The following is a 24,589-nucleotide window of genomic DNA, read 5'->3' as shown; positions in this document are numbered from 1 at the left end:
GGATTGGGCCCTAAATCTTTTTCTAGAGTTCCTCCTAGACCAGCACATTCCTGACCAGCACTTTGAATTAAAACTTCAAGCAATTTTAATGAGGATTGTCTTAAAAGAGAGGTGGGCAGAATTAAGGCTTCCGAGAATTACTTTTTTTTGCCAGAGCCTTGAGAGCCACTAGTACAAATACCAGCTGTGCAACCAGAATGGAAAAGCAAATGGAAAGTGCATCATCCTGCTCTTGGTGCAGTTTCTTCAGTTGCAGAAGTGCAGGACCTCCAATTTGATTTAAAGGAACCATGAAAATGAAGGTGCTCCTTTGTTCACACAGTTCTTCTAAATCAAGCCAGAAGTCCTGCACTTTCATGTTTGAAGAAACCATGCAAGGAGAAAGGTAAGGAGGTGGGTGATCCACTTTTAGCACGTGGAAAGTTAATCAGTACAGGTTGCATCTGAGACAGGCTGGATGGAGACAGTGATAGTGGAAGACTCAGGGTGAAGGGCACCTTGAACCCCCCCCCCACACACACACACACCTGCCACTGACACAACCTGCATCATCTCACCTACTGGACAGGTTTGGAAGTGTAGAGTTTGTTGCAAAATGGCAGCTTGGGAGGCAACCTGTGGCAACTTGTCCAATAATTTACTTTTTGGGGTTGCTTTCATACACATACAAGTAAGTAGGCACTCTGCTCACTATTCTTCCCAAAGTAAAATATTTAACATTTGAGTGACAATTTAAGCAATATATTAAGTTGACATTTCTCACCAGTATTTCGCTGAAATGTTATCACTGCAACATTTTTCTCACTTATCAGTTCAATTTGGAAGTCGCTTTCTGCAGAAAGATCTGCAATAGGCTCCACCAGCAGAGTTAACATCTCATGGGTAATAGATTCTGCTACATTTTCAAGAACAATAAGAGAGGATGCTTGCAAGTTGTGCTGTGGAATTTCACCAGTTGACCTGCTTCGTACTGTGATGTTTTCATTTTGTAAGTCCTTCTGCACATCTAATTTGACAAAAACATAAATAAAAGATTTGCCTATTTGGTGTTCCAGTCAATATATTTCAGTATATTGTATCCAAATCAGTGCGATGATGAATATTCTTTTTCAAACTTTAAACTTAATCTACATCCTCCTTTCAGCAAAAATCGTAGAAAATCAGATAGGAGCTCAAATTACTTAGGGTTTGTATCTTTGTATCTGATAGAGTGCCTATACCTTTAACCATTGTACAGAAGAGGGAATTTTGGCAGCTGCAGCTTTTTAAACTTCTATGTTGAACTGCACCTGCCAACATTCCCTCTTCTATACAATAGTTAAAGGTATAGGCACTCTGAGTCCCCCTTCGTATCTGATAATGCTAGAATTTTTATATTCTAACCAGGAAAAACAGCCTGTGAACAAGGCATTAGAAAACACTGCCATAGTCCTAACTGATTTTCCCCCTCCCACTCTTATTTTTTAAGAGGGCAAACTCTCACATCCAGTTTAGCTCACAGTTAGTCTTCCTTCAGTATGATTGTCCCCTCTCTTTGCTGGACAGAGCAGATCAGTGATAGTCCTGGACTAAAGATAGCAATGCTATACCCTCAGAAATAGCCTACTTGTCTTGCCTCCTCTGGAAAGGGGGATTCAGAGTGGGCTTGCTTCTTGTGTCTAGAGAGACCATCTGCTTCTCAGACAGACATGCAACTGGGTTGCCTAAACAAATAATCTGTGTTGACAACAAAGGCTTCCACACTTAAAATGTCATTTTTCCCAAAAAGATATACGACAACTGGGTCAAAAATAGAATGGGAGCCACCATACCCATCTTCTTTGGCTGGTCGTCTTGCTTGGGAACCTAAAAATAAAACCACAACAGAATGGTAATTAATTGCTTGACAACTCCACTGATATCGGTATTGGAGCTCTGGAGTCTATGAGGTGAAAGGCTATGACCTTTAGGCTGCAATCCTAACCTTACTTTCCCGGGAGTAAGTCCCATTGAACAAAATAGGACTTACTTCTGAGTAAACCTGGTTAGGATTGTGCCCTCAGAGCCCTAAATAGTTTGAGACCTAAATAACATCTGCCTCCTTCCATAGGTGTCTCCCACTATGCTCCAATAATTATCTCAGAGCTTGCTATTGGCATCTTTGCCTTCAGAGACACAGTGAGCATCTGCTAGAAGCAGGGTCTTTTTGGTGATGGCACTGACCTTGTGGTATGCTCTCCCCATGAAGGCTCAGTTGGCATTTAATTTACAGTCTTTCAAGTGATATAAGACCAAACTTTTCAACTGTTACAGAAAAGTAATGTTCAAGAGTGGTGCTGATGTTGTTTAGCTGGGGCTTCTCCATTGTGGTGTTTGGTTTTATGCTGCCCTTTAAATGTGTTGTTTGTATTTTGGCTGCTATGTTATTTTCTTTTAGCTAACTGTGAACCAAATCAGAGCCCAATCATATCTAATTTTCCAGTGCCGGTGCGGCCGTGCCAATGTGGCATGCACTGCATCCTGTGGTGGGAATACAATCACAGAGGCCTCCTTAAAGAATATTTGTTACCTTACCTTGGGGCTGCATTGCAGCTGCACTGGCGCTGGAAAATTTGATAGGACTGGGCACTCAGTTGCCTTGACAGCCAAAAAAGCAAAATAGAAATATCCTCAAATGAACAGTGAAATAAAACCGCCTAATTACCTGCCCAGCAATTGTCTCTTCTTTAGACACATCCTGTTCAGTTGCACTTGTCGTTTCTTGCAGTGTGACTACCAGCTTCAATTTTTTCCCATCACCCAAGTCAAGTTCATGAGTCTTTTTGGAGAGGACTCTCTGCCTTGCTGAAAGGGAAACACATTTTGGCAATTATTATAACAATAGTGATCTATAACTGTGATGTATTACTGCTCCTGGAAAACCTAGAAATGTACATCATGATGCTTACTGTCCTCATATGGTTAATTCTATATGTTATTAGCTGTCCTGTGCATTGTTGAAATGGAAAGACAAACACACAATAAAATTATGCAGGAACCAGATCAGGCTAATAGTTCCTGTTTGTGGCCCTTTTTGTAATCTTGGTTAAGCTATCATCATCAACACTAAGAACATAAGAACAGCCCCACCGGATCAGGCCATAGGCCCATCTAGTCCAGCTCTCTGTATCTCACAGCGGCCCACCAAATGCCCCAGGGAGCACACCAGATAACAAGAGACCTCATCCTGGTGCCCTCTCTTGCATCTGGCATTCTGACATAACCCATTTCTAAAATCAGGAGGTTGCGCATACACATCATGGCTTGTACCCCATAATGGAATTTTCCTCCAGAAACTTGTCCAATCCCCTTTTAAAGGTGTCTAGGCTAGACGCCAGCACCACATCCTGTGGCAAGGAGTTCCACAGACCGACCACACGCTGAGTAAAGAAATATTTTCTTTTGTCTGTCCTAACCCGCCCAACACTCAATTTTAGTGGATGTCCCCTGGTTCTGGTATTATGTGAGAGTGTAAAGAGCATCTCCCTATCCACTCTGTCCATCCCCTGCATAATTTTGTATGTCTCTATCATGTCCCCCCTCAGGTGTCTCTTTTCTAGGCTGAAGAGGCCCAAACGCCGTAGCCTTTCCTCATAAGGAAGGTGCCCCAGCCCCGTAATCATCTTAGTCGCTCTCTTTTGCACCTTTTCCTTTTCCACTATGTCTTTTTTGAGATGTGGCGACCACAACTGGACACAATACTCCAGGTGTGGCCTTACCATAGATTTGTACAATGGCATTATAATATTAGCCGTTTTGTTCTCAATACCCTTCCTAATGATCCCAAGCATAGAATTGGCCTTCTTCACTGCCGCCGCACATTGGGTCGACACTTTCATTGACCTGTCCACCACCACCCCAAGATCTCTCTCCTGATCTGTCACAGACAGCTCAGAACCCATCAGCCTATATCTAAAGGCTGATATAAACACTCAGTGATATAACTTCAGGGCATAAGAGGCAGGCATATTTTCAGGGTGAGTAATAATCCTTTGCTCACACAAGCAGTAGGGTTTTCACCAAACACAAGGATCAAATATCAGGTTTGTGGGCATCAGGTAGAAATTTGTCAGCCTTGGTAAAAGAATTTCTTGACAGCAAATAAGCCTAGTGAAGCTTTTGCTCTAAAAGTTTGTTTAGATAACTCAAAAGATCAGGAACCAGATGACTTTCAAGGGGAAGTACAAGAGGGATTGGGGGGGGAAGGAAAGCCACCTTTCCTAGGGTACTTTCCAACCTCCAATTATTTACTTATTCAGAAGATTTTGTACCCATCCTTTCTAAAAAAAAAAAAAAAACCAGGGCAGTTTACAACCAATGACACTATTCTTTGTGTACTGCAAAAACTGAAGTCTAAAAGGACTGCCATCCTTTCCCCTTCTGGGGTGGGGGGGCGGGAAGACTGTTTAAGGCAGATCACAGACAGTGAAAAGCTAGCCTGCCACAAACCTCCTACAAGAGTGTCCGAGATGAGAAGAGATGCACAAGATTTACTACCCAGTTACTATGGGGCTACACCTTTCCCATACTGGGCTCCCCTTTCCCACTCAGACTTCCATCCTCCGGAGCCTATGGAAAAGCTCAGATATACAGTACGCAGTACCCTGTATTGCCACCGAGGTGGATGTTTTACAGCACAATCCTATGCATGTCTACTCAGAAGAAGCAACCATTCTGCTCCATGGGTTTTACTCCCAGGAAAGCGTGTACAGAATTGCAGCCTTTGAGCCTAAGCCTAGGCATGTTTACTCAGAAGTAAGTCCCATTCTGTTCAATGGGGCTTCTAGGTAAGTGCGGATAGGATGCAGCCTTCCAACCCAATCCTAAGCAGGTCTACTCAGAAGTAAGTCCCATTCTGTTCAATGGGGCTTGCTCCCAGGAAAGTACGCATAGGACTGCAGCCTTTAAGCAAGATACCCCAAGCAAAGCGGCGCTTCCCGGCTCCTACCTTCTTCCTCCGCAAAGCAGACCAGGACGCGCCCAGCCCGCAGCTGGATCTCGCACTCGCCGCCTCCCGACCTCCTCCGGCTCTGGAAGTAGCAGAGCAGCTTGGAGCGCACGCTTTTGGGGGGGTCCGCGCACCCCCAGTCGCCCTCCACCAGCACAGGGAAGGCGCCCCCGCCTGCAGCCATCGCGCTCACTCTCCGCCGCCGCCCAGCCAGCCGAGCGTCCGGGCTTTCGCTTTCGTTTCTTGACCAGAGAAGCTTCCTTTTACATCAGCTCAGCCTTTCGGGAAAGGGAAGGGCGGACAGGAACAGCTGCAGCCTGGATCGGTAACGGTCGTGTGACCCTGGCCAGCCCCACCCAGCCCAGCATGCCCCTCCAGGCTTCCACTCCCAGGAGGCAGCCCAAGGGGTTAAACCATTTCTGCCCAACGTTGCATATACGCAACAAGGATCAAATGTGTACACCTGTGGCCTGGGCAGAAAATACAACTCCTTACAGAACGCCTTTGATATTTCCTATGAACTTATTGTATCTACTCTTGATTTCACCTTTTTGGGTTTGTTTGTGTGTTCTCCTCCTTCATTCTTTGCTCAAAGGTATGACGTATAAGAACAGTGTTTCTCAAACTGTGGGTGGTGAGCCAATTTTGGGTGGGTCCCCATTCATTTCAATATTTTATTTTTAAGATATTAAACTTGATGCTACCATGGCATGTGACTGCATTTGGGGAAATGTTACAGACCTGTACTTTTAACAAGCTACTATGTATATTCTTCTAACAATGATAGTCACTGGGACTTGCTTCTCCTGGGTAAGTATGGGTAGGCTTGTAGCCTAGGATTGTAAAAAATTTTCCTGCTTGATGATGTCACTTCTGGTCGGTCCTGACAGATTCTCATTCTAAAAAGCTGGTCTCAGTGCTAAATGTGTGAGAACCACTGCATAAGAACATTTGGAAAGCCCTGCTGGATCCCATCTAATCCAACCTCCTATTTCCAAGGGCACCCCTTTCTACCCCATCACTTTAGTGTTGAACATTTTACAATACAGAAGCTGCATGGAGCTATCATGTAAAAAGTGGCCATCCTTCCTAAGCTTCAGGACTCAGGGCCCAATCCTATCCAATTTTCCAGTGCCAGTGCAGCCATGCCAATGGGGCATGCACTGCACCCTTTGGTGATGGGGCAGTGGCCTCCTCTAGGTATGGAAACATTTGTTCCCTTGCCTCAAGGCTGCATTGCAGCTGCACCAGTGCTGGAAAGTTGGATAGGATTGGACTTTCAGATATTTGGCACCAGCTATAGCAGGGGTGTCAAACATAAGGCCCAGGGGCCAGATGCAGCCCACTGAAGCTTTTTATCCAGCTCTCAGGCTCTCAGCTGCTGAGCAGTGTTGAGGTGTTACTGCTATAAGGACAGCACACATGAAAATTGGGCTCTCCCATACCTTAAAATATGATCAAAATTTGTGTATTTTCTCTTCTGCCATTTACAGCTAATGCGTTCCTAAGTGAAAAAGTGCTTATTTTTGGTTATGACCTGATTAATGACATCATTTCCTGCCTAATGACATCACCTCCGGCCTTCAGCAGGTACCATGAATGCTGTTCAGCCCTTGGTATGAAACGAGTTTGACACCCCTGAGCTATAGCATCCCTGGCAGATAGGCATTTAGCCTCTGTATGAAAACCTCCAATGAGGGATAGTCCACTAACTGCGGAAGACAGAAGAGTCCAATACTGGACAGCTTCAGAGAAAAAATTCTTCCTCATGTCTAAACAAAACCTTCAAGGAAGTAGTAGATGTTATATGGACTGATTCTTTCCTTTAGTTTGTGCTATAGCAGTGTGTACTAACCTTTTAGCTTATGTGAGTTTTACTATATCTTAACCAGCTGAGCGTGCTTGGTTTAGCATATTCCTTGAACATAGACTTGATCAACTATAGATACAATACACCAAATATTAGTCAGGTCTTATGGTGGGAGGCATCCTAAGCCATTGTAAGATGAGTGTTTATTCAACTAACTTCAATTAAGAAATGAAAGTAGTTCAAGCTGTCCAAGAGCATATTATGCAAAATGGGGGATCAAAATTGAAGAGAAAAAAAGAGTTCAACGGTTGTACATAATAAACTGGAAGGTGTAAGGAGGAAGTTTCATTTACTGAACAGCATAGGAATAGCTGTTTTTTTAAAGTGAACCTTTAGAATGGGAAACATCCAGGAAATTGCTATAAGCTTGTAGGTTAAAAACAAACAAAAATATGATTCCGTTTTTTAAAAGGGGCATTAAATTGTTGACCTCAACATATTATGCAAGCCACATTACGGTTTACTATGGCAGTAAACAGGAAAAAGTTCAGAAAAATGTCTGTACGTGTGTCCTTCATTCAAATTAGCCAAAGTTTAATGAACAACTACTAGCTCCAAGATCATCACTCCTGATGCCATTTTATTAGTATACCAAAGTGAATAATAGGGATATTATGGATACATATCAGCACAGGAACAATATAATCTGATATCAGGACAAGTTTTCAGTTGCTCATAATTGTACACAATGAATATCTACAAATCTGGCCCATTTTCAATTAAAAAAAATATGAATCACTGCCAGGGATGACAGAGTTTGAAGATCTGATATGAAATCATAAAGGGCATAGCCAGTAAAACGTATAGCTAATGTAGATATGTTCAGACCAGTCCAATTGGAAAAATAAGTGAAACCTTATCCACAGCAATCAAAAAACAAAATCTGGGCTATTCCTAAGTTTACAGGTAATGTGAACTAAAAGGAAAGTCATTATAAATGGATAGCAAGATGGCACTTAACTCCACAAAGGGTAAATAAGATGTATCCTGCCTGCAATAACTCCTGGAGAGAAGTGGTAGTTTGGGTGTAGATCTCATGAACATCTTTTGATCATGTGCTCAGATTGATCCATATTTAAATAGATAACCATATGCAAATAAATTAAAACATTAAAGAAATGACAGTATCATTTATTTTATTATTTACCCGGTTTATGAGAGAGTAAATTTGAGCATTCAGCAAATGCTTGAGTTATTAAGAAACTGGAATCAGGTGCTTGTTGCCTATATGTATCATGAATAGAGCATTAAGACACAAACCATGTCAGACATTTACAGGAGCAAAGAAAAGCTTAACTAGTTTTCAGGAAGATCCAGTGTGGCATGCTTCATGGTTCAATGGTTAATCCATTTTTGCCCAGCCCACAGATATACACATTTGGTTGCTGTTGCAAATATGAAACATTAGCAAAGAAATGTCTTTTAATAGAAGGAAATGTACAGAAACGGCACAGGATAAAAACCTTGAGGATACCTGTAGAAGCAATTTGTGTAGCAATGCTCATACAGTGTAAATGGCTATGGTATTGACTTTCACTCCATTGCAGATAGATACACTAGCGAAGCACATGAAAATGAACTGCATGGCTAGGGATGCACTGTTGATATTTCTGTAAATTGTGTGGCATAGTGAACTAGAGGACATTTGATGAATCTTTATGTGCAACAACAGAGAAGACAGACCCATTTAGAACAATTTTTAAGAAAGAAGGCCTGATCTTTATTTCAGATTTACAAGGCTGATGATCAACAGGCTGGCTTTGGAGGTTATTTCCTGCAAACACAAAGGCCTATCAATATGAACACTCTGCACTAGACCGCAGGATAAATAAGGATCCTGTGCCAATGCAGATGGGAACATATCTATTGTGGTTGGTAAATCACATCAACCATGACTCTTAAAGGACACCATGAGAGAGCTTCCACTGATTTCTAAATAAGTGTGGTTTAAATGAGGAAATATTTAGCAGCTGATACATTAACCACTTCATTCCTAAAGTACACAGACACAAGATAGAGCTCTGCTGCTGAGAATGTTAAGGGTATTGCACTTTTAGAATAAGGTAAGTGTTTGTTTCTACCACCTAGTACAACATTGCTTTTCCACATTATGGATCGGGGATTGTTCTTGCCTGCAAGAAAATTTCCTAAAATAGGCGATTATTGTAGAGGATGTAGAGACCAAGACAAGAGGACAACAAACATTGCAAAACATCAGAAATTACAACTTGAGGCCTGCAATTTGCTGCAGCATGGAAAGCAGGGAAAACTAACTGTGAGAAGAAATTTTTGTATGATACTGATTTTGAGGTGGACAATAACCATTGCACCATTCTGAAAACTGAACAGAAAGATGCCACTTTTACAGTGGTTAGATGATTTATGATTTCTTTTGCAAGTAGCCTTGAGTGTCCTTGACTGGAACAGAAAGGTGGGATATAAATTCTATAAATAAACAAATAATACATTTACAGCCCAAACCTATGCACGTCTACTTGCAATTAAGCCCCATTATATTCAGTGGGACTTACTCCCAGGAAAGTGTGTGTAGAATTGCAGCCTAAAGCAGTGCAGGGTACCAGGTGCAAGTAAGGCAAGGCTAAAGGGAGAAGCCAAACTTATGCTTAACAGGCCAGAAGTAAATACAGTAAAATGTCATGATGTTTTGTTCAAATGTATGTATGAATCAAGTGTACATGATGCCAAGATATAGTCATGCTAATGATGTTATGTTATGTTAGAGAGAAAATATGTATGTTAGCATGTTCGCAAGCACAGCTGCCAAGAAGATATAAGAAGAGTTTAGATCCATTTTACCCAGAAGCCTTAGAGGGAGGACTACAAGCTGGAAGTCCTCAAGGAAAAGTCTGTTAGGAAGGAATCAAGGATACATCCCCAATTGCTCTTTTATAAGAACAAAATTAAAGGAGAAGTTTAATAAGTAGAGGAAATGGGTAAATAAGTTTGGAAATAGGGAATACAGGAAAATCAAATGAACTCTATGTCACCCTTCAGAGTTAGAGCTGGGGCTAGCATCACACAGAGGCCCAAATAACTAGTGGAGATAGTTAATTGCCTAGGCAATAAAACAATTTGACACCTTGATTAGATTACGGGCTTCAAAGACTCTTGACAAGATTTATGACATCTGAGTTCAAACTGCTTGCTGCTGGAGTTAATGGCCCCCCCATCTGCATGTCAGACTGGAACAAAGAAGCAATTTGGATTTTAAAAATCCAAATAGCTTTGAGCCTCTTAAAACCAAAAGACATTGTTAAACCAGAATAAAGTTTTAAAAATAATATATTTACAGAGAAACAGTGTAACGTCTAAAAAAGAGTTAGGCTGCAGACTGAAATGCCTACATTTAGACAAAGAGAGTCTTTTATGATCTCTAAAACAGTAGCAAATTGGCCAGGCAATAAACGGATGAACCCTAATGGGGGTAATGAGGGTTAACTGATGAAGTCCTAAACAGAAGCAAAATCATTCTAAAAGACACTTGATTTCTGCACAGAATGCACAGCCAGTTGGTATTCAAGTTTGCCTGTAAGTAAAATGCAGCATGAAATATATAAGATGTCTGCAAATATTCTGAATCAAAGTAAAAGCTTGATGTTATTGAAAGTTAGAATGAAAGACAGAAATAATTATTACAAGCAAACTGCCAGCCATAAGAGTTTAATAAAAGCCAGCAGCTCTGTAACTTCATTAACAGATCTAGATATTTCAATTAGAACTTCTAATTGAGAAATAAGAATAGCATCAAAAGCAAAATGCAATGTGTTTGCATGCATTCTTTAATCAATAATAAGAAAAGTCTTGGGTCTGCCTTAAAGTGAGGCTTGCAAAATAGATGCTGTACAGCTAATTTGGAATGTGGAATTCTTATCTAAGCAGGAATATTTCAAACTTGACAACTAAAATGCCCAGACTTTCCTAGGTGCCAGAATAGATAGTGAATTTAAGAATATTTCTAGTAATAATAAGAATAGTTAATCCTAGTAGACATAGACTCATTAGCAGAAAGTCTGTTCAAAATCAAAGTTGACAGAACAGATATGAAACTAGTGAGACTACATATCAAATTGACAAAGTCCGATAAGAGACAATTATCTCAGGAATGTGAATCTCTTGAAAATGCAACTTATATCAGAGAAGAACTGAGATTTACAGAAGAAAGAAATCTCTTAATAACTTTGTGTGGAAAATAGATATAAAATATTTGAAATCAGATTGGAAAAGAGGATAAAATGATGATTAAAATAAGTATAAACACTAATTAAATAAACGCAAAATTACAAAATTAGGGTAATTAGGAAAATTAAGATAGATGCACACTGCCCCCTGGCGGGTCCTGAGAACAGTGCATTCTGGAAATATGATAGCACTAGGAAGGAGGAGTTCTCTAGATATGGCATGCTCCAGATATGGCAATAGCCAATGAAAAATCCCCATTTCTGACATCATGGGCTCTAATGAATAGGATTGGGATTTTCTCAGACAAAGGACCCTAAAGGTATATAAGGTAAAACCCAGCAGGGAAAATTGCTTTTTCTCTGGGACACTGAGAGACCACAGCTCTCTGTGTTCCCCATTTTGAACCACGCAGAGAAGCCCATTGCTGGTAATGAATAAATGTTTGCTCATTTTCACCAAGCTTGCTTACCGAGTCTCTTTTTGAGTTTATTTTCAACTTTGCTCTTCAAGCTCACTTTGAGCTTCTTTGAAGATTGCTGCGGACACAACAATTAACATAACGACCTTGCAACAAAAGGAAGATTGCAGAAGAAGTTCTAGTTGCCAAAAAGGGAGATTGAAGAGAAGGAACTGCCATTTGTGAAACTGAGGCTCTCAGTTGCAAGAGACTTGGAAAGCACCATCAGTTTCATTGAGTCCTCATCAGACCCTGAAGCATAGCCTTATTATGCACACTTAAGGAAATTATAGTAAGGAAGCAGCACCACCATAAGACTCAAAGCTCACCACATTCTTCAAACCTGCTGCTGCTCCTCCCCCCAAGGCTCCCTCATCACAACCCTCAGACTGGAGCTAAAAATCACAGAAAAACAAACTTCTAAACTTTTCTGTAACAGGTGATTCACTTTTAGTGCCACGTTATGGTGTTAGGTTTATTATTACATTGTATTTTCTGTTTAAGTGTTCTTATCAATACTATATTAGGGTCAAATCCTATCCAATTTTGCAGTGCCAGTGTAGTGGTGTCAATGGGGCATGCACTACATCCTGTGTTGGGTAGCCAGTCACAGAGGCCTCCTCAAGGTAGGGGAACATTTGTTTCCTTACCTCAGGGCTGCACTGGTGCTGGAAAACTGGATAGGACTGGCCCCTTAGTCATATGTAGAGGCAGGGCTTTTTTCCTAATGGAATGCACCAGAATGGTGTTCCTGCACCTTTTTCATGCAGACCCCCTCCCCCCAGGAAAAAATGAATGGAGCCCTATGGAAAGTGAAAGTAAGCCGTAGTGCATGTTTACTCACAAGTAGGCATACTTGCTGTAGTCCATCGGAAAGGGCAGGCCGAGAGGAATCCAACGACACCAGAATGGCCCCAATCCAATGAATGCAGCCTCCCAAAAACACCAGAGAATGTCCCATCCCTCCCAGCTGCGAGCCTGAGGCAGAAATGAAGCCACGTGGCCGCGTTACTCGCTAGTAGTCCGTCGGAAAGGGCAGCTGAGAGGACCCCAAGGACGTCAGCATGGTCCTGATCCAATGAATGCAGCCCCCAAAGACACAAAAGGGAGAAGGAGGTCCCTGCCTCCCTCCTAGCTGCAGTCTATTGAGCCCTATGGAAAGCAAGCAGCCTCATGTTGTGTTTACTCGTGAGTAGGCAGACATGCCTTGGCTGTTGGCCAGGCCAGGAAAAGGGGAATGTGAGGACACCACAGGATGGTCCTGATCCCATGGAGTTGGAGATACTCCAGAAGGCAACCTCTCCCCCCCCTCACTAAAAAGGACAAAAAAGAGGCTTCAGGTGGTAAGGGGAAAGTTTTCTATTTTGCACTTACAAAGCCAGGAGGGTCTTTATCTTGATATGCCTGAAATAGAAGAACTTTAAACTGGGCACTGGGGAGGACTGGAAATCTCACTGATTCTTTTGTGGGGGGAGGGGGTTATTGCAGGCAGGCTACAGAGTAAGCTCCATTGACCACTATGGGACTTACTTCAGAGTAAGTAATTTTCTAGTTCTTAAGTAGTTGGGGAATGGGGATTTAAAGAGAGAGAAATGAGATGAATACATACAATAAATAAATAAATAAAAGATTTTATATTTTAAATAAATAAATAAATTTATATATATATATATATATATATATATATATAAAATATTTTATTTTAAATAAATTTAAAAATAAATAAATAAAAGATTAACAAGTTGTGAGTTTCTGCACTTTTTTTTTTTTTTTACAAAAAAAGCACTTCGTAGAGGTAGGAGAAAATGGTGATAACAAAATAAAAACACAATACTGCTTTCTGCATTTCTCATTTTTATAAAACAACCAATATCGGTGAATAAAACCATTTTATTCTGTTTTTATTTATTATTTAATGGGGGATGCATGGGTAGTGACAGTGGCTGCATCTGCAGACACCATACCACCTACCTAATATACTTTTAAAGCAATTATAATTTATAGTTATATTGTAAATTTTTTTGGGGGGGAAGAACATCACTTTCTATACTTCTAACTAAAACCTACAAAAAATAAGTTTCCTACCACTTCTAGTCATACAGTGCTCATTTATGTTTTACACACATGCCTTTAGAGGACTTTAGGAATTAGCAGAAATTCATCCTGTCCATTAGTCTGTTAGATCACTGGTTCATTGTACTTGTTACAGATCTTGTGCTCCTTTTTCTAATCTGGGAAAGAATTAATTATAAATTTTAAAAACCCTCTTGCCTTTTCACCTTCCTTGTCTGCTCATTAATTGTTCTAAGTATCCTTTTGGACAGCTCTGTACCTTGCCCAAACTGCAGAATAATTTTATTGCAGCTTGCATTATGGTGATTTTAAATCACCTCCAAGCATGCTGAAAAGAATTGATCCACTCAACTCTCCCTTTCAAATTTCCTTTAAAGTTTCTTATCCTCCCAAGTAGTCCAACCTAACGTTCATTTCTATATTACACATATATTGGTATTTATATCTTCATATAACATTCATTTACATATTATGAATATGTATTAATCACCATGCAGAACGTTTCAAATAAACTTTATTTCTTAAAAGTGATCAGATATTCCGGGTAAGCTTGGATATCATTAAAAATGACAAACATGGAAGGTGTCCGCACATTATCAGTAACACTGTCAAAGAGATCAGTGGGATCAGACTTATTTTTGGCTTTTGGAACTACTAATCCAGTCTTTCCAACACAATATTCTCCAACAAGGACTCTAGCAAGATACATGTACTTCTTCCCACAAGCATCTGGTTTCGAATAGGAATCGTCTGCAGAATACCTGGCACTAACGGCAAAGTAGGTTCCATTTCCATATACTGCAGCTATAAAAATAAAATAAATAAAATTTAAACAGCCAGCAAACTACCAAAAGCCTTTATCCCTTTAAACAGCCTCCATAATGCTGTTTATAACTACCAAGCATGATTCTACTGAACTACCAGTTTTACTAACCCTTATTTGGAATGCTTCATGTTATCTTTTAAAAGTCAGCAATATTACAAATAGAAATCGTTATAAATGAGAATTTGTTTTGAAATGGCAGAAGTTGATCTAAAGGGTGTGCTTTACCATCCTGAAATTAATTTCATTTTTGCTCTGATGCCCTCACATCATTTCCACCATGTGGCACTGTGACATGTAACCTTTCTTTATTGGCTTTCCTGCCATTGCAGATACTTACATTTGAACATCGAGCACTGAGGTCCACTAAATTCTGGCTTGGCTTACTGCCACCCATTCTTCACACTTGCTCTCCTAGTTCTATGGCATACAAAGGGAATTTAAAGAACCAGCCGGCTTTGCCAGCTCTTGCAGTGAGATACAGAAGCTCCCCTACTTGCAGACATTTAACTTATGAACCCTACAATCCAGTCTGACTTCCAGTTTGCAGCTGATGCTGTCAACTATGGAAGCCACTCAGGAGCATTCCCAAGGCTCTGTAGTGAAACTGATGTCCAATGACACAAAGACCACTGACAGAATCTGGAGTGTATCTGACAACCAGAGTGAAACTGACAGCAACAGAAAAGCATTAACTGCTTATAAACAGCCCAATACTAACCACCTTCCCAGCACTGATGCAGTCCAGAGGCAAGGGAACAAACATTCCATTGACTTGAAGAGGTCTCCAAGACTGCCCCTTCCACTACACAATGCAGTGTGCATCCTGTCGGCATCCTGTCAGCACCCACAGCTGTGTGGGTGCTGGAAAATGGTTAGGACTGGGCTGAAAATGACTTACAATAAGACCCCTGGAACATTACATGTTTGTAAATAGGGGACCTACAGCAGTGCCTTGACTTTCATTGCCTTGCTTTCAGCCATTTTGAATTATAGTCACACTTCCACATGCTTTCCTCTTTAGTCCAGTTTCACCAACCTTTCACAACATTCGTTGATGCTTATTTTTCATCTATTTCTGTTCATTTATTCACAAGCATTCACATGCATTATAGTTATGCTTTTCTCTGACCAAAAAAAGTTTGCAAGCTAAATAAGACTATGCTTTGACTCATCCTTTTTTACTTTTGTCCCTGACCTGGTCTGGTCCCTAACCAGACAAAAGTGCAAGGTATTGCCATACTGAACTATTTTTGCCTTCTGCAGAACCTTAGCATGAAGGCTAAGGAACAATCTCATCTCTCCTCCAAGCTCTGAAGTACTGTAGATACTCGCCTACAAGTCAAGAAATTTCTGTCAATAAAGCAAGCACAAAACATCTCCTGGCCTTCTCTGCAGGTCTCTCAGGGAATCCCAGAGGAGAGCAAAAGAACAATGCAGAGATAATTAAGAGCTATTAGTCTCCAGGACAACCAGGGCATTAGTCATTGCAAGCTGCAGCCAAAGTTAACCCTTTCGCTCCTGAGAGAAAAAGTAAGCCAGGGTTCAACACTTCCATTTAAATCAAGCAAACTTCATTCTCTTTGGCAGGATCACACCTAATCCTTCTGCACCATTGTTCCATTTTGCAAATGTCTTGCAGATGTTATGTGTAAAACTTGGGCTCAGTCTGAGGAGGACCCGAGGAAAAACTGCTGCAGGAGAGGAGGCTGCAGTACCAGTGGAGGGAAGGTCCAATCCTTGTTGTCTCTCCCCTGTGAATTGAATTTCAAGATCCCAGTGATGTGTTATATGTTGAGCCTCTTGCTTAACACATCAGGAACCTTAAAATATTTGATTAAGGATTCTACTGGTAAGTTTATAGTGCACTTACTGATACTGTTTACAAGAAGGTTGTGAAGACCAGAATTTTAAAAGTTAATGAAAAAAATGTATCTTTTACTAAATTTTTAATAAATTAGAAACTGAACAATAATTGTGTAAAATCAGACCTTGGCTAAAATCAGACAAAATTATAGTCAAAGACAACCCCCCCCCCGTAAAGTTTAAGGTATGCCCCCCGGACTTTTCCAAGGTAATAAAAATTCCATGATTTTTGGCTCAAAACCTGCTCTCGATTTATCTGTGAGATCAACATAAACTCAAGTATCTACAATAGTCAGGAGAAAGGAAAAGTTTTTGTTTTCTGCTTTAGCACTAAACTTCTGCAGAAGGAACAAACAGCTCAGATTCTTAAATGTCAAAAGTTAAACAAAAGAATATTCATAAGGCTATTTTCACACATTATGCAGTAACAAAACCCAGGTTTGTTCCCATGTGTGCAGTGAACATTAATCTTTGCTCCCAGAATAATACCTGTACGCTACACCTTATGTTTTTCAGTGTACATATGAAAATTTTTACAAACAACAGTTTGCAAATACATGTAAAATAACCAGAGTAATACATATGATACATTAAGAGCCATTAGTCGCATGTTCATCCTACCAACAGCTTTAATAACCATCTCACCATGCATTCCAGCATAACTTCGATTAAACTCGGAAGTATTGATGAGGCCTATAGTTTTACTAGTTGTTCCATGGAACAAGAGCTTCTCGTTTTTGCCGTTTTTGGCATCCATCTCCTGTTTTTTTTTATCTGGTAGGCCTGCCATTTGTATGGATTTTGGATCCTCTGTATCTACAGATGAAAAAAGATACAATTACCAAATCATCATCTTCAAATTTTATTTCCAAAGCTAATCTGAAAGTTAGAAAGATTAGGTGTCAGCTCAGCAATGCATGCTTCTTTTCAACAATGGCAGTTTTAACAAGGAAGCAGGAAATGACCAGTCAAGGTTTGGTATTGCCATTGGTCTTTTGCATCAAGTTAGTCTTTAAGGAGCGATAGGACTGTTGTATTTTGCTTCAGTATATGATGTGTGTTAAGTTTATTTATACATACCCTGTCTTTCTTCCTGAAGAAACCCAAGGCGGCTTACAAAAAATATAAAAGCAAAAATATAAAGAGCATAAAATCACAATTAAAACACAAGTCATATTAAAACCTGTCACAATTTAGAACACCTTAAAACAGCGGTAAAAACATTAGTACAATAGAACATAAGAGCAGCAGCCACTTTATTTTAAAAAAGGGGAAAAAAGCCAGGTAAGAGTATATAGGATCGCAACCTTAGTGTCAATTAGGAGTTTGAACACTGAAAGCAACACAAGTTTCTGCAATACAAAGTCATTTGGCTTTTAATGCAGTATATGTTGAAGCTGTAGTTACTAGCTCTCAACACCAAAAACTATATTCACTAGAACAAGGATCTCAAGCAAAAGATTCATGGGCCAGATATGCACCCCCCAAGCTCTTTATCTGGCCCACTTGGTAAATGGGCTGTCCCAGTGCTGCCCCTTCGGCAGCACTGCTTCTGTTGAGACTCTGGGAGGGAAAAACAGAAGGAGGCATCAAAGGGCAAGGACTGCTAAGGAGAAGCCTAAAGTGGTAAAAGAGGGAAACACTCCTGAAGTGCTGGGACAGCCCTATTATTATGTGCGTTGCCCTTTCAGCAGGGCCACTTCTGCAAGGTGTCACTTCACAAAGCACCCCTCAGCTGCTAAGCGACACCTCGGCAAAAATGGTGCTGGTGAAAGGGCAGCCCACATGATAATTTTGCCCTTCCATATCTTGAATATATGTTTAAGATTTGCACATTTTTTCTTCTGTCACTTAGAGACAAGACATTGCTAGGTGAGAACAAAGTGCTTATTTCTAGTTATCACCTGCTTAACGACATCACTTCCTGCTTAATGATATTACTTGTGGCCCTCAGCAGGCACCATGAATCCTATTTGGCCTGCTGTATAAAATATCTTTTTACATCCCTAAGGGCCCAAATCTATACATATCTACCAAGCACCTAGTGTTAAATGGGACTTATTCCCAGATAAGTGTGTACAGGTCTTAGTAGCCTTCTTGCTACATGTTCCAAGGCTTAACATTCTACCTATATCTTCACATCAGATGACTAACAGCCTGGCATAATGAACTGGAAGTTACAAGACGATTTCTCGTCTCAATTAATACATACAAGGATTTTCCAAGAAAAAAAGTTTACATAGATCCAGTTTTGTATCCCCCTCCAGAGTGCCACACATTTTCCAACCTTCATCCACAATTCTGGCACACAATTCCAATATACAAAGTGTGTATATCCAATATGGCTGTAACAGATCACCTCTAAGCAGGAATCCCCATGACCCACAGTTTTAGTACTCTAATAGGGGGCAATCACTATGAACCTCTAAACAAAGATGGAAGGTAATCATATGAACCTCTAAACAAAGATGGAAGGTAATCATAAGATGACGGGGGGGGGGGGGAGAGAAGAGCTGCAAGCCACAGCCATATCATAGAATGTGCAGGATTGCACTATTATTATTATTATTATTATTATTATTATTATTATTATTGTACTGTCCAGAAAGTGTGAAATGAAGGTTCAGCCTCTCAGTACCTCTACGAAAGCAGCAAACATGTCTGGTGATGATCAAGTGGGTCTAGTCTTGATGAGTTTTACAAAAGGGACTAGAGAACGATCATGAAGAAACCTTCTTAACACCTTCCCCCCAACAGTTACACCTAACCAGAAGTGAACAAGAGAGCGATACAGAAGAGCTCAGATTCTCACACCAACATTAGCAACAGGAACCAGTAGCCTGGTGTTGATGCCTAGGACTAACTTTCATAGACTCACATTTACTGTGATACATGTATCACACACACTTATCAGGATGAGAGCAACTGTCCCTCTTCACCCCAGCATGGCATCTTTTCCAGAGGCCGATGCCTCTTTTGCATTCTTTGTGAGCCCTTTGGCAGGGTGACCAGACATCCTCTTCTCCTGGACATGTCTTCTTTTTTAGCCCATGTCCTGGAAAAGAACTTATAATGTCTTCCTTTTCCCTATGAATGGGCAGCGCATAGTTGTTGTTGGCAACCTTCAGTCTCGAAAGACTATGGTATCGCGCTCTAAATGGTGGTTCTGGAACAGCGTCTAGTGTGGCTGAAAAGGCCAATTCGGGAGTGACAATCCCTTCCACACTGGGGGCAAGTGCAGTCTGTCCCTGGTCTATCTCCCTGGCTATGAGCCTTCCTTCTTTGCCTCAGTCTGTTGGCCAAGCGTCTCTTCAAACTGGAAAAGGCCATGCTGCACAGCCTGCCTCCAAGCGGGCCGCTCAGAGGCCAGGGTTTCCCACCTGTTGAGGTCCACTCCTAAGGCCTTCAGATCCCTCTTGCAGATGTCCTTGTAACGCAGCTGTGGTCTACCTGTAGGGCACTTTCCTTGCACGAGTTCTCCATAGAGGAGATCCTTTGGGATCCGGCGATCATCCATTCTCACAACATGGCCGAGCCAATGCAGACGTCTCTGTTTCAGCAGTGCATACATGCTAGGGATTCCAGCACATTCCAGGACTGTGTTGTTTGGAACATTGTCCTGCCAGGTGATGCCGAGAATGCGTCAGAGGCAGCGCATGTGGAAAGTGTTCAGTTTCCTTTCCTGTTATGAGCAAAGAGTCCATGACTCGCTGCAGTACAGAAGTGTACTCAGGACGCAAGCTCTGTAGACCTGGATCTTGGTATGTTCTGTCAGCTTCTTGTTGGACCAGATTCTCTTTGTGAGTCTGGAAAACGTGGTAGCTGCTTTACCGATGCGTTTGTTTAGCTCGGTATCAAGAGAAAGAGTGTTGGAGATCGTTGAGCCAAGATACACAAAATCATGGACAACCTCCAGTTCATGCTCAGAGACTGTAATGCAGGGAGGTGAGTCCACATCCTAACCATGACCTGTGTTTTCTTAAGGCTGACTGTCAGTCCAAAATCTTGGCAGGCCTTGCTAAAACGATCCATGAGCTGCTGGAGATCTTTGGCAGAGTGGGTAGAGACAGCTGCATCGTCGACAAAGAGGAAGTCACGCAGACATTTCAGCTGGACTTTGGACTTTGCTCTCAGTCTGGAGAGGTTGAAGAGCTTTCTGTCTGATCTGGTCCGGAGATAGATGCCTTCTGTTGCAGTTCCAAAGGCATGCTTCAGCAGGACAGCAAAGAAAATCCCAAACAAAGTTGGTGCAAGAACACAGCCCTGCTTCATGCCGCTTCAGATGTCAAAGGGGTCTGATGTGGAGCCATCGAAGACAACAGTGCCCTTCATGTCCTTGTGGAAAAATCTGATGATGCTGAAGAGCCTGGGTGGACATCCAATCTTGGGGAGAATCTTGAAGAGGCCGTCCCTGCTGACCAGGTCAAAAGCCTTCGTAAGGTCTATGAAGGCTATAAAGAGTGGCTGTCATTGTTCCCTGCATTTCTCCTGCAGTTGTCTAAGGGAGAATACCATATCAGTGGTGGACCTGTTGGCTCAGAATCCGCACTGCGATTCTGGATAAACGCTCTCTGCAAGTACCTGGAGCCTCTTTAGTGCAACTTGGGCAAACAACTTTCCTACTACGGTAAGGAGAGAGATGCCGCGGTAGTTGTTGCAGTCACCCCTGTCGCCTTTGTTCTTGTACAGCATGATGATGTTTGCATCCCTCATGTCTTGAGGTACTCCACCTTCTCTCCAGCAGAGACAGAGGATTTCATGCAGCACAGTGACGATGATCTCTTTGCAGCACTTTAGGAATTCAGCAGGGATGCTGTCTTTTCCAGGTGCCTTGCCAAAGGCAAGGGAGTCCAGGGCCATGTGAAGTTCTTCTAGGGTTGGTTCACTGTCAAGCTCCTCCAGCACAGGCAGGCAGTCAATGTTGTTCAGCGCTACTCTGAGCAGCGCATAGTAATGATATGTTATATTATTGTAATTATTATATGTTATATAATTTTAAATTTAGTAATAATATAGGGTCTAAATTAACCACATGAAATCAATACGCGAGTGTTTTTAGTTTTTATTTTGTCACGTCCTACATTTTGGGGTGCCTTGTCCTCTTTTGCAGTTATGAGATCTGGTCACCCTGCCCTCTGGGGACAAGAATTTATTTAGCTTCGTAAACTGCTTTGGGAACTACTTTTTGCTGAAAAGCGGTATATAAAGATTCTTAACAACAACAAAGAACAGGTAAATATATCAAAACCGAGTGTGGTTAATAGGTACCCTTCACCCAAGTTGCAAAGTTGGTCGGTGTATATCAATGAGCTGGCCTGGCTTAGGATCCAAGTGCATCTTCACTCAGTTGCACATCGTGAACCCTGAAACCATCACATTCCAGGTTCAAGCTGGGAAGCCCAGGAAAACACCTTCAGATTGCACCTTCAACTCAAAAAGACAGCAAAACAACACTGTCTGGCACCAGTGCTCTTCTGACAAAACACCAAGATTACTCTGGGGTATCCCACAGGGATTGGTTGCACCCACCCACTTGAGCATAGCTAAGGAGAAGACCTGAGTAATGGGCTAGGACAGTTTTTCCTATTTTTTAGGCCAGTGTTTCTCAAAGTGTGGGTCAGGATCAACTAGGTGAGTCCCCATTCATTTCAATATTTTATTTTGGTACCATGGTATGCGACTGCATTTGGGGAAACGTTACAGACCTGTACTTTTAACAATTATAGTCAATGAGACTTATTGTATGGTAAATGTATGTAAGTTTGCAGCCTAGGATTGTTAAAAATTTTCCTGCTTGATGATGTCACTTCCGGTCATGACATCACTTCCAGTGGGTCCTTAGAGATTCTCATTCTAAAAAGTGGGTCCTGGTGCTAAATGTGTGAGAACCATTGACATAATGGGCATAACGGAAACCTGGTGGAATGCGGAGAATCAGTGGGATACCGCAAACCCAGGCTATAAACTCTACAGGAGGGACAGGCAGGGGCGTGTTGGAGGTGGGGTGGCCATTTATGTTAAGGAAGGGATAGAATCCAGCAAAGTAGAGATTGAAGGTGGGTCCGACTCCACCGTAGAATCTCTGTGTGTTAAATTACCAGGCTTGTGCAGTGATGTAATACTGGGGGCGTGCTATCATCCTCCAGACCAGAAATCGGAAGGGGACCTTGAAATGAGGAAACAGATCACGGAGGTGACAAGGAGGGACAGGGCTGTAATCATGGGGGACTTCAATTACCCTCATATAGACTGGGTCAATTTGTGTTCTGGTCACGATAAGGAGAACGGATTTCTTGACGTGCTAAATGACTATGGCTTAGAGCAGCTAGTCATGGAACCCACCAGAGGGCAGGTGACTCTGGATTTAATATTGTGCAGTACACAGGACCTGGTTAGAGATGTAAATGTTACTGAGCCATTGGGGAACAGTGATCATGCTGCGATCCGTTTTGACATGCATGTTGGGGGAAGAATACCAGGCAAATCTCTAACAAAAACCCTTGACTTCCGATGGGCAGACTTCCCCCACATGAGGAGGCTGGTTAGAAGGAGGTTGAAAGGGAGGGTAAAAAGAGTCCAATCTCTCCAGAGTGCATGGAGGCTGCTTAAAACAACAGTAATAGAGGCCCAGCAGAGGTGTATACCGCAAAGAAAGAAGGGTTCCACTAAATCCAGGAGGGTGCCCGCATGGCTAATGAGCTAATGAGCTAAGTTAGAGAGACTGTGAAGGGCAAGGAAGCTTCCTTCCGTAAATGGAAGTCTTGCCCTAATGAGGAGAATAAAAAGGAACATAAACTGTGGCAAAAGAAATGTAAGAAGGTGATATGGGAGGCCAAGTGAGACTATGAGGAACGCATGGCCAGCAACATTAAGGGGAATAATAAAAGCTTCTTCAAATATGTTAGAAGCAGGCAACCTGCCAGAGAAGCGGTTGGCCCTCTGGATGGTGAGGGAGGGAAAGGGGAGATAAAAGGAGACTTAGAGATGGCAGAGAAATTAAATGAGTTCTTTGCATCCGTCTTCATGGCACAAGACCTCGGGCAGATACCGCTGCCCGAACGGCCCCTCCTGACCGAGGAGTTAAGTCAGATAGAGGTTAAAAGAGAAAATGTTTCAGACCTCATTGATAAATTAAAAGATCAATAAGTCACCGGGCCCTGATGGCATCCACCCAAGAGTTATTAAGGAATTGAAGAATGAAGTTGCAGATCTCTTTACTAAGATATGCAACTTGTCCCTCAAAACGGCCATGGTGCCAGAAGATTGGAGGATAGCAAATGTCATGCCTATCTTTAAAAAGGGAAATAGGGGGGACCCGGGAAACTATAGGCCGGTCAGCCTAACATCCATACCGGGTAAGATGGTGGAATGCCTCATCAAAGATAGGATCTCAAAACACATAGACGAACAGGCCTTGCTGAAGGAGAATCAGCATGGCTACTGTAAGGGTAAGTCTTGCCTCACAAACCTTATAGAATTCTTTGAAAAGGTCAACAGGCATGTGGATGTGCGAGAACCCGTGGACATTATATATCTGGACTTTCAGAAGGCGTTTGACACGGTCCCTCAAAAAAGGCTACTGAAAAAACTCCACAGTCAGGGAATTAGAGGACAGGTCCTCTCATGAATTGAGAACTGGTTGAAGGCCAGGAAACAGTGAGTGGGTGTCAATTGGCAATTTTCACAATGGAGAGAAGTGAAAAGCAGTGTGCCCCAAGGATCTGTCCTGGGAACGGTGCTTTTCAACCTCTTCATAAATGACCTGGAGACAAGGTTGAGCAGTGAGGTGGCTAAGTTCACAGACGACACCAAACTTTTCCGAGTGGTGAGGACCAGAAGTGATTGTGAGGAGCTCCAGAAGGATCTCTCCAGACTGGCAGAATGGGCAGCAAAATGGCAGATGCGCTTCAATGTCAGTAAGTGTAAAGTCATGCACATTGGGGCAAAAAATCAAAACTTTAGATATAGGCTGATGGGTTCTGAGCTGTCTGTGACAGATCAGGAGAGAGATCTTGGGGTGGTGGTGGACAGGTCGATGAAAGTGTCGACCCAATGTGCGGCGGCAGTGAAGAAGGCCAATTCTATGCTTGGGATCATTAAGAAGGGTATTGAGAACAAAACGGCTAATATTATAATGCCATTGTACAAATCTATGGTAAGGCCACACCTGGAGTATTGTGTCCAGTTGTGGTCGCCACATCTCAAAAAAGACATAGTGGAAAAGGAAAAGGTGCAAAAGAGAGAGACTAAGATGATTACGGGGCTGGGGCACCTTCCTTATGAGGAAAGGCTATGGCATTTGGCCCTCTTCAGCCTAGAAAAGAGACGCTTGAG

The 24,589-nt window shown here is 41.9% G+C and overlaps 1 protein-coding gene across 1 annotated transcript in view; it reads right to left on the bottom strand.

Moving 5' to 3' along the window:
* Positions 1 to 5,187, bottom strand: part of PARP14 (poly(ADP-ribose) polymerase family member 14) — a 32,713-nt gene extending 27,526 nt beyond the window's left edge. Inside the window, exons 1-4 of the mRNA XM_066611847.1 lie at positions 4,967 to 5,187; positions 2,684 to 2,823; positions 1,812 to 1,845; positions 764 to 1,006 (exon numbers count right to left, since the gene is read on the bottom strand). Coding sequence (XP_066467944.1) covers positions 764 to 1,006; positions 1,812 to 1,845; positions 2,684 to 2,823; positions 4,967 to 5,150 — 601 coding nt within the window. The 5' untranslated portion in view covers positions 5,151 to 5,187. The remainder of the gene's footprint in view (positions 1 to 763; positions 1,007 to 1,811; positions 1,846 to 2,683; positions 2,824 to 4,966) is intronic.
* Between the last annotated feature and the right edge of the window lie 19,402 nt (positions 5,188 to 24,589).

Source organism: Tiliqua scincoides, chromosome 1, assembly GCF_035046505.1.
Source record: "Tiliqua scincoides isolate rTilSci1 chromosome 1, rTilSci1.hap2, whole genome shotgun sequence".
Taxonomy (NCBI): Eukaryota; Metazoa; Chordata; class Lepidosauria; order Squamata; family Scincidae; genus Tiliqua; species Tiliqua scincoides.
Note: the sequence above shows the minus strand (reverse complement) of the source record. Positions and strands in the feature narration are given on the sequence as shown.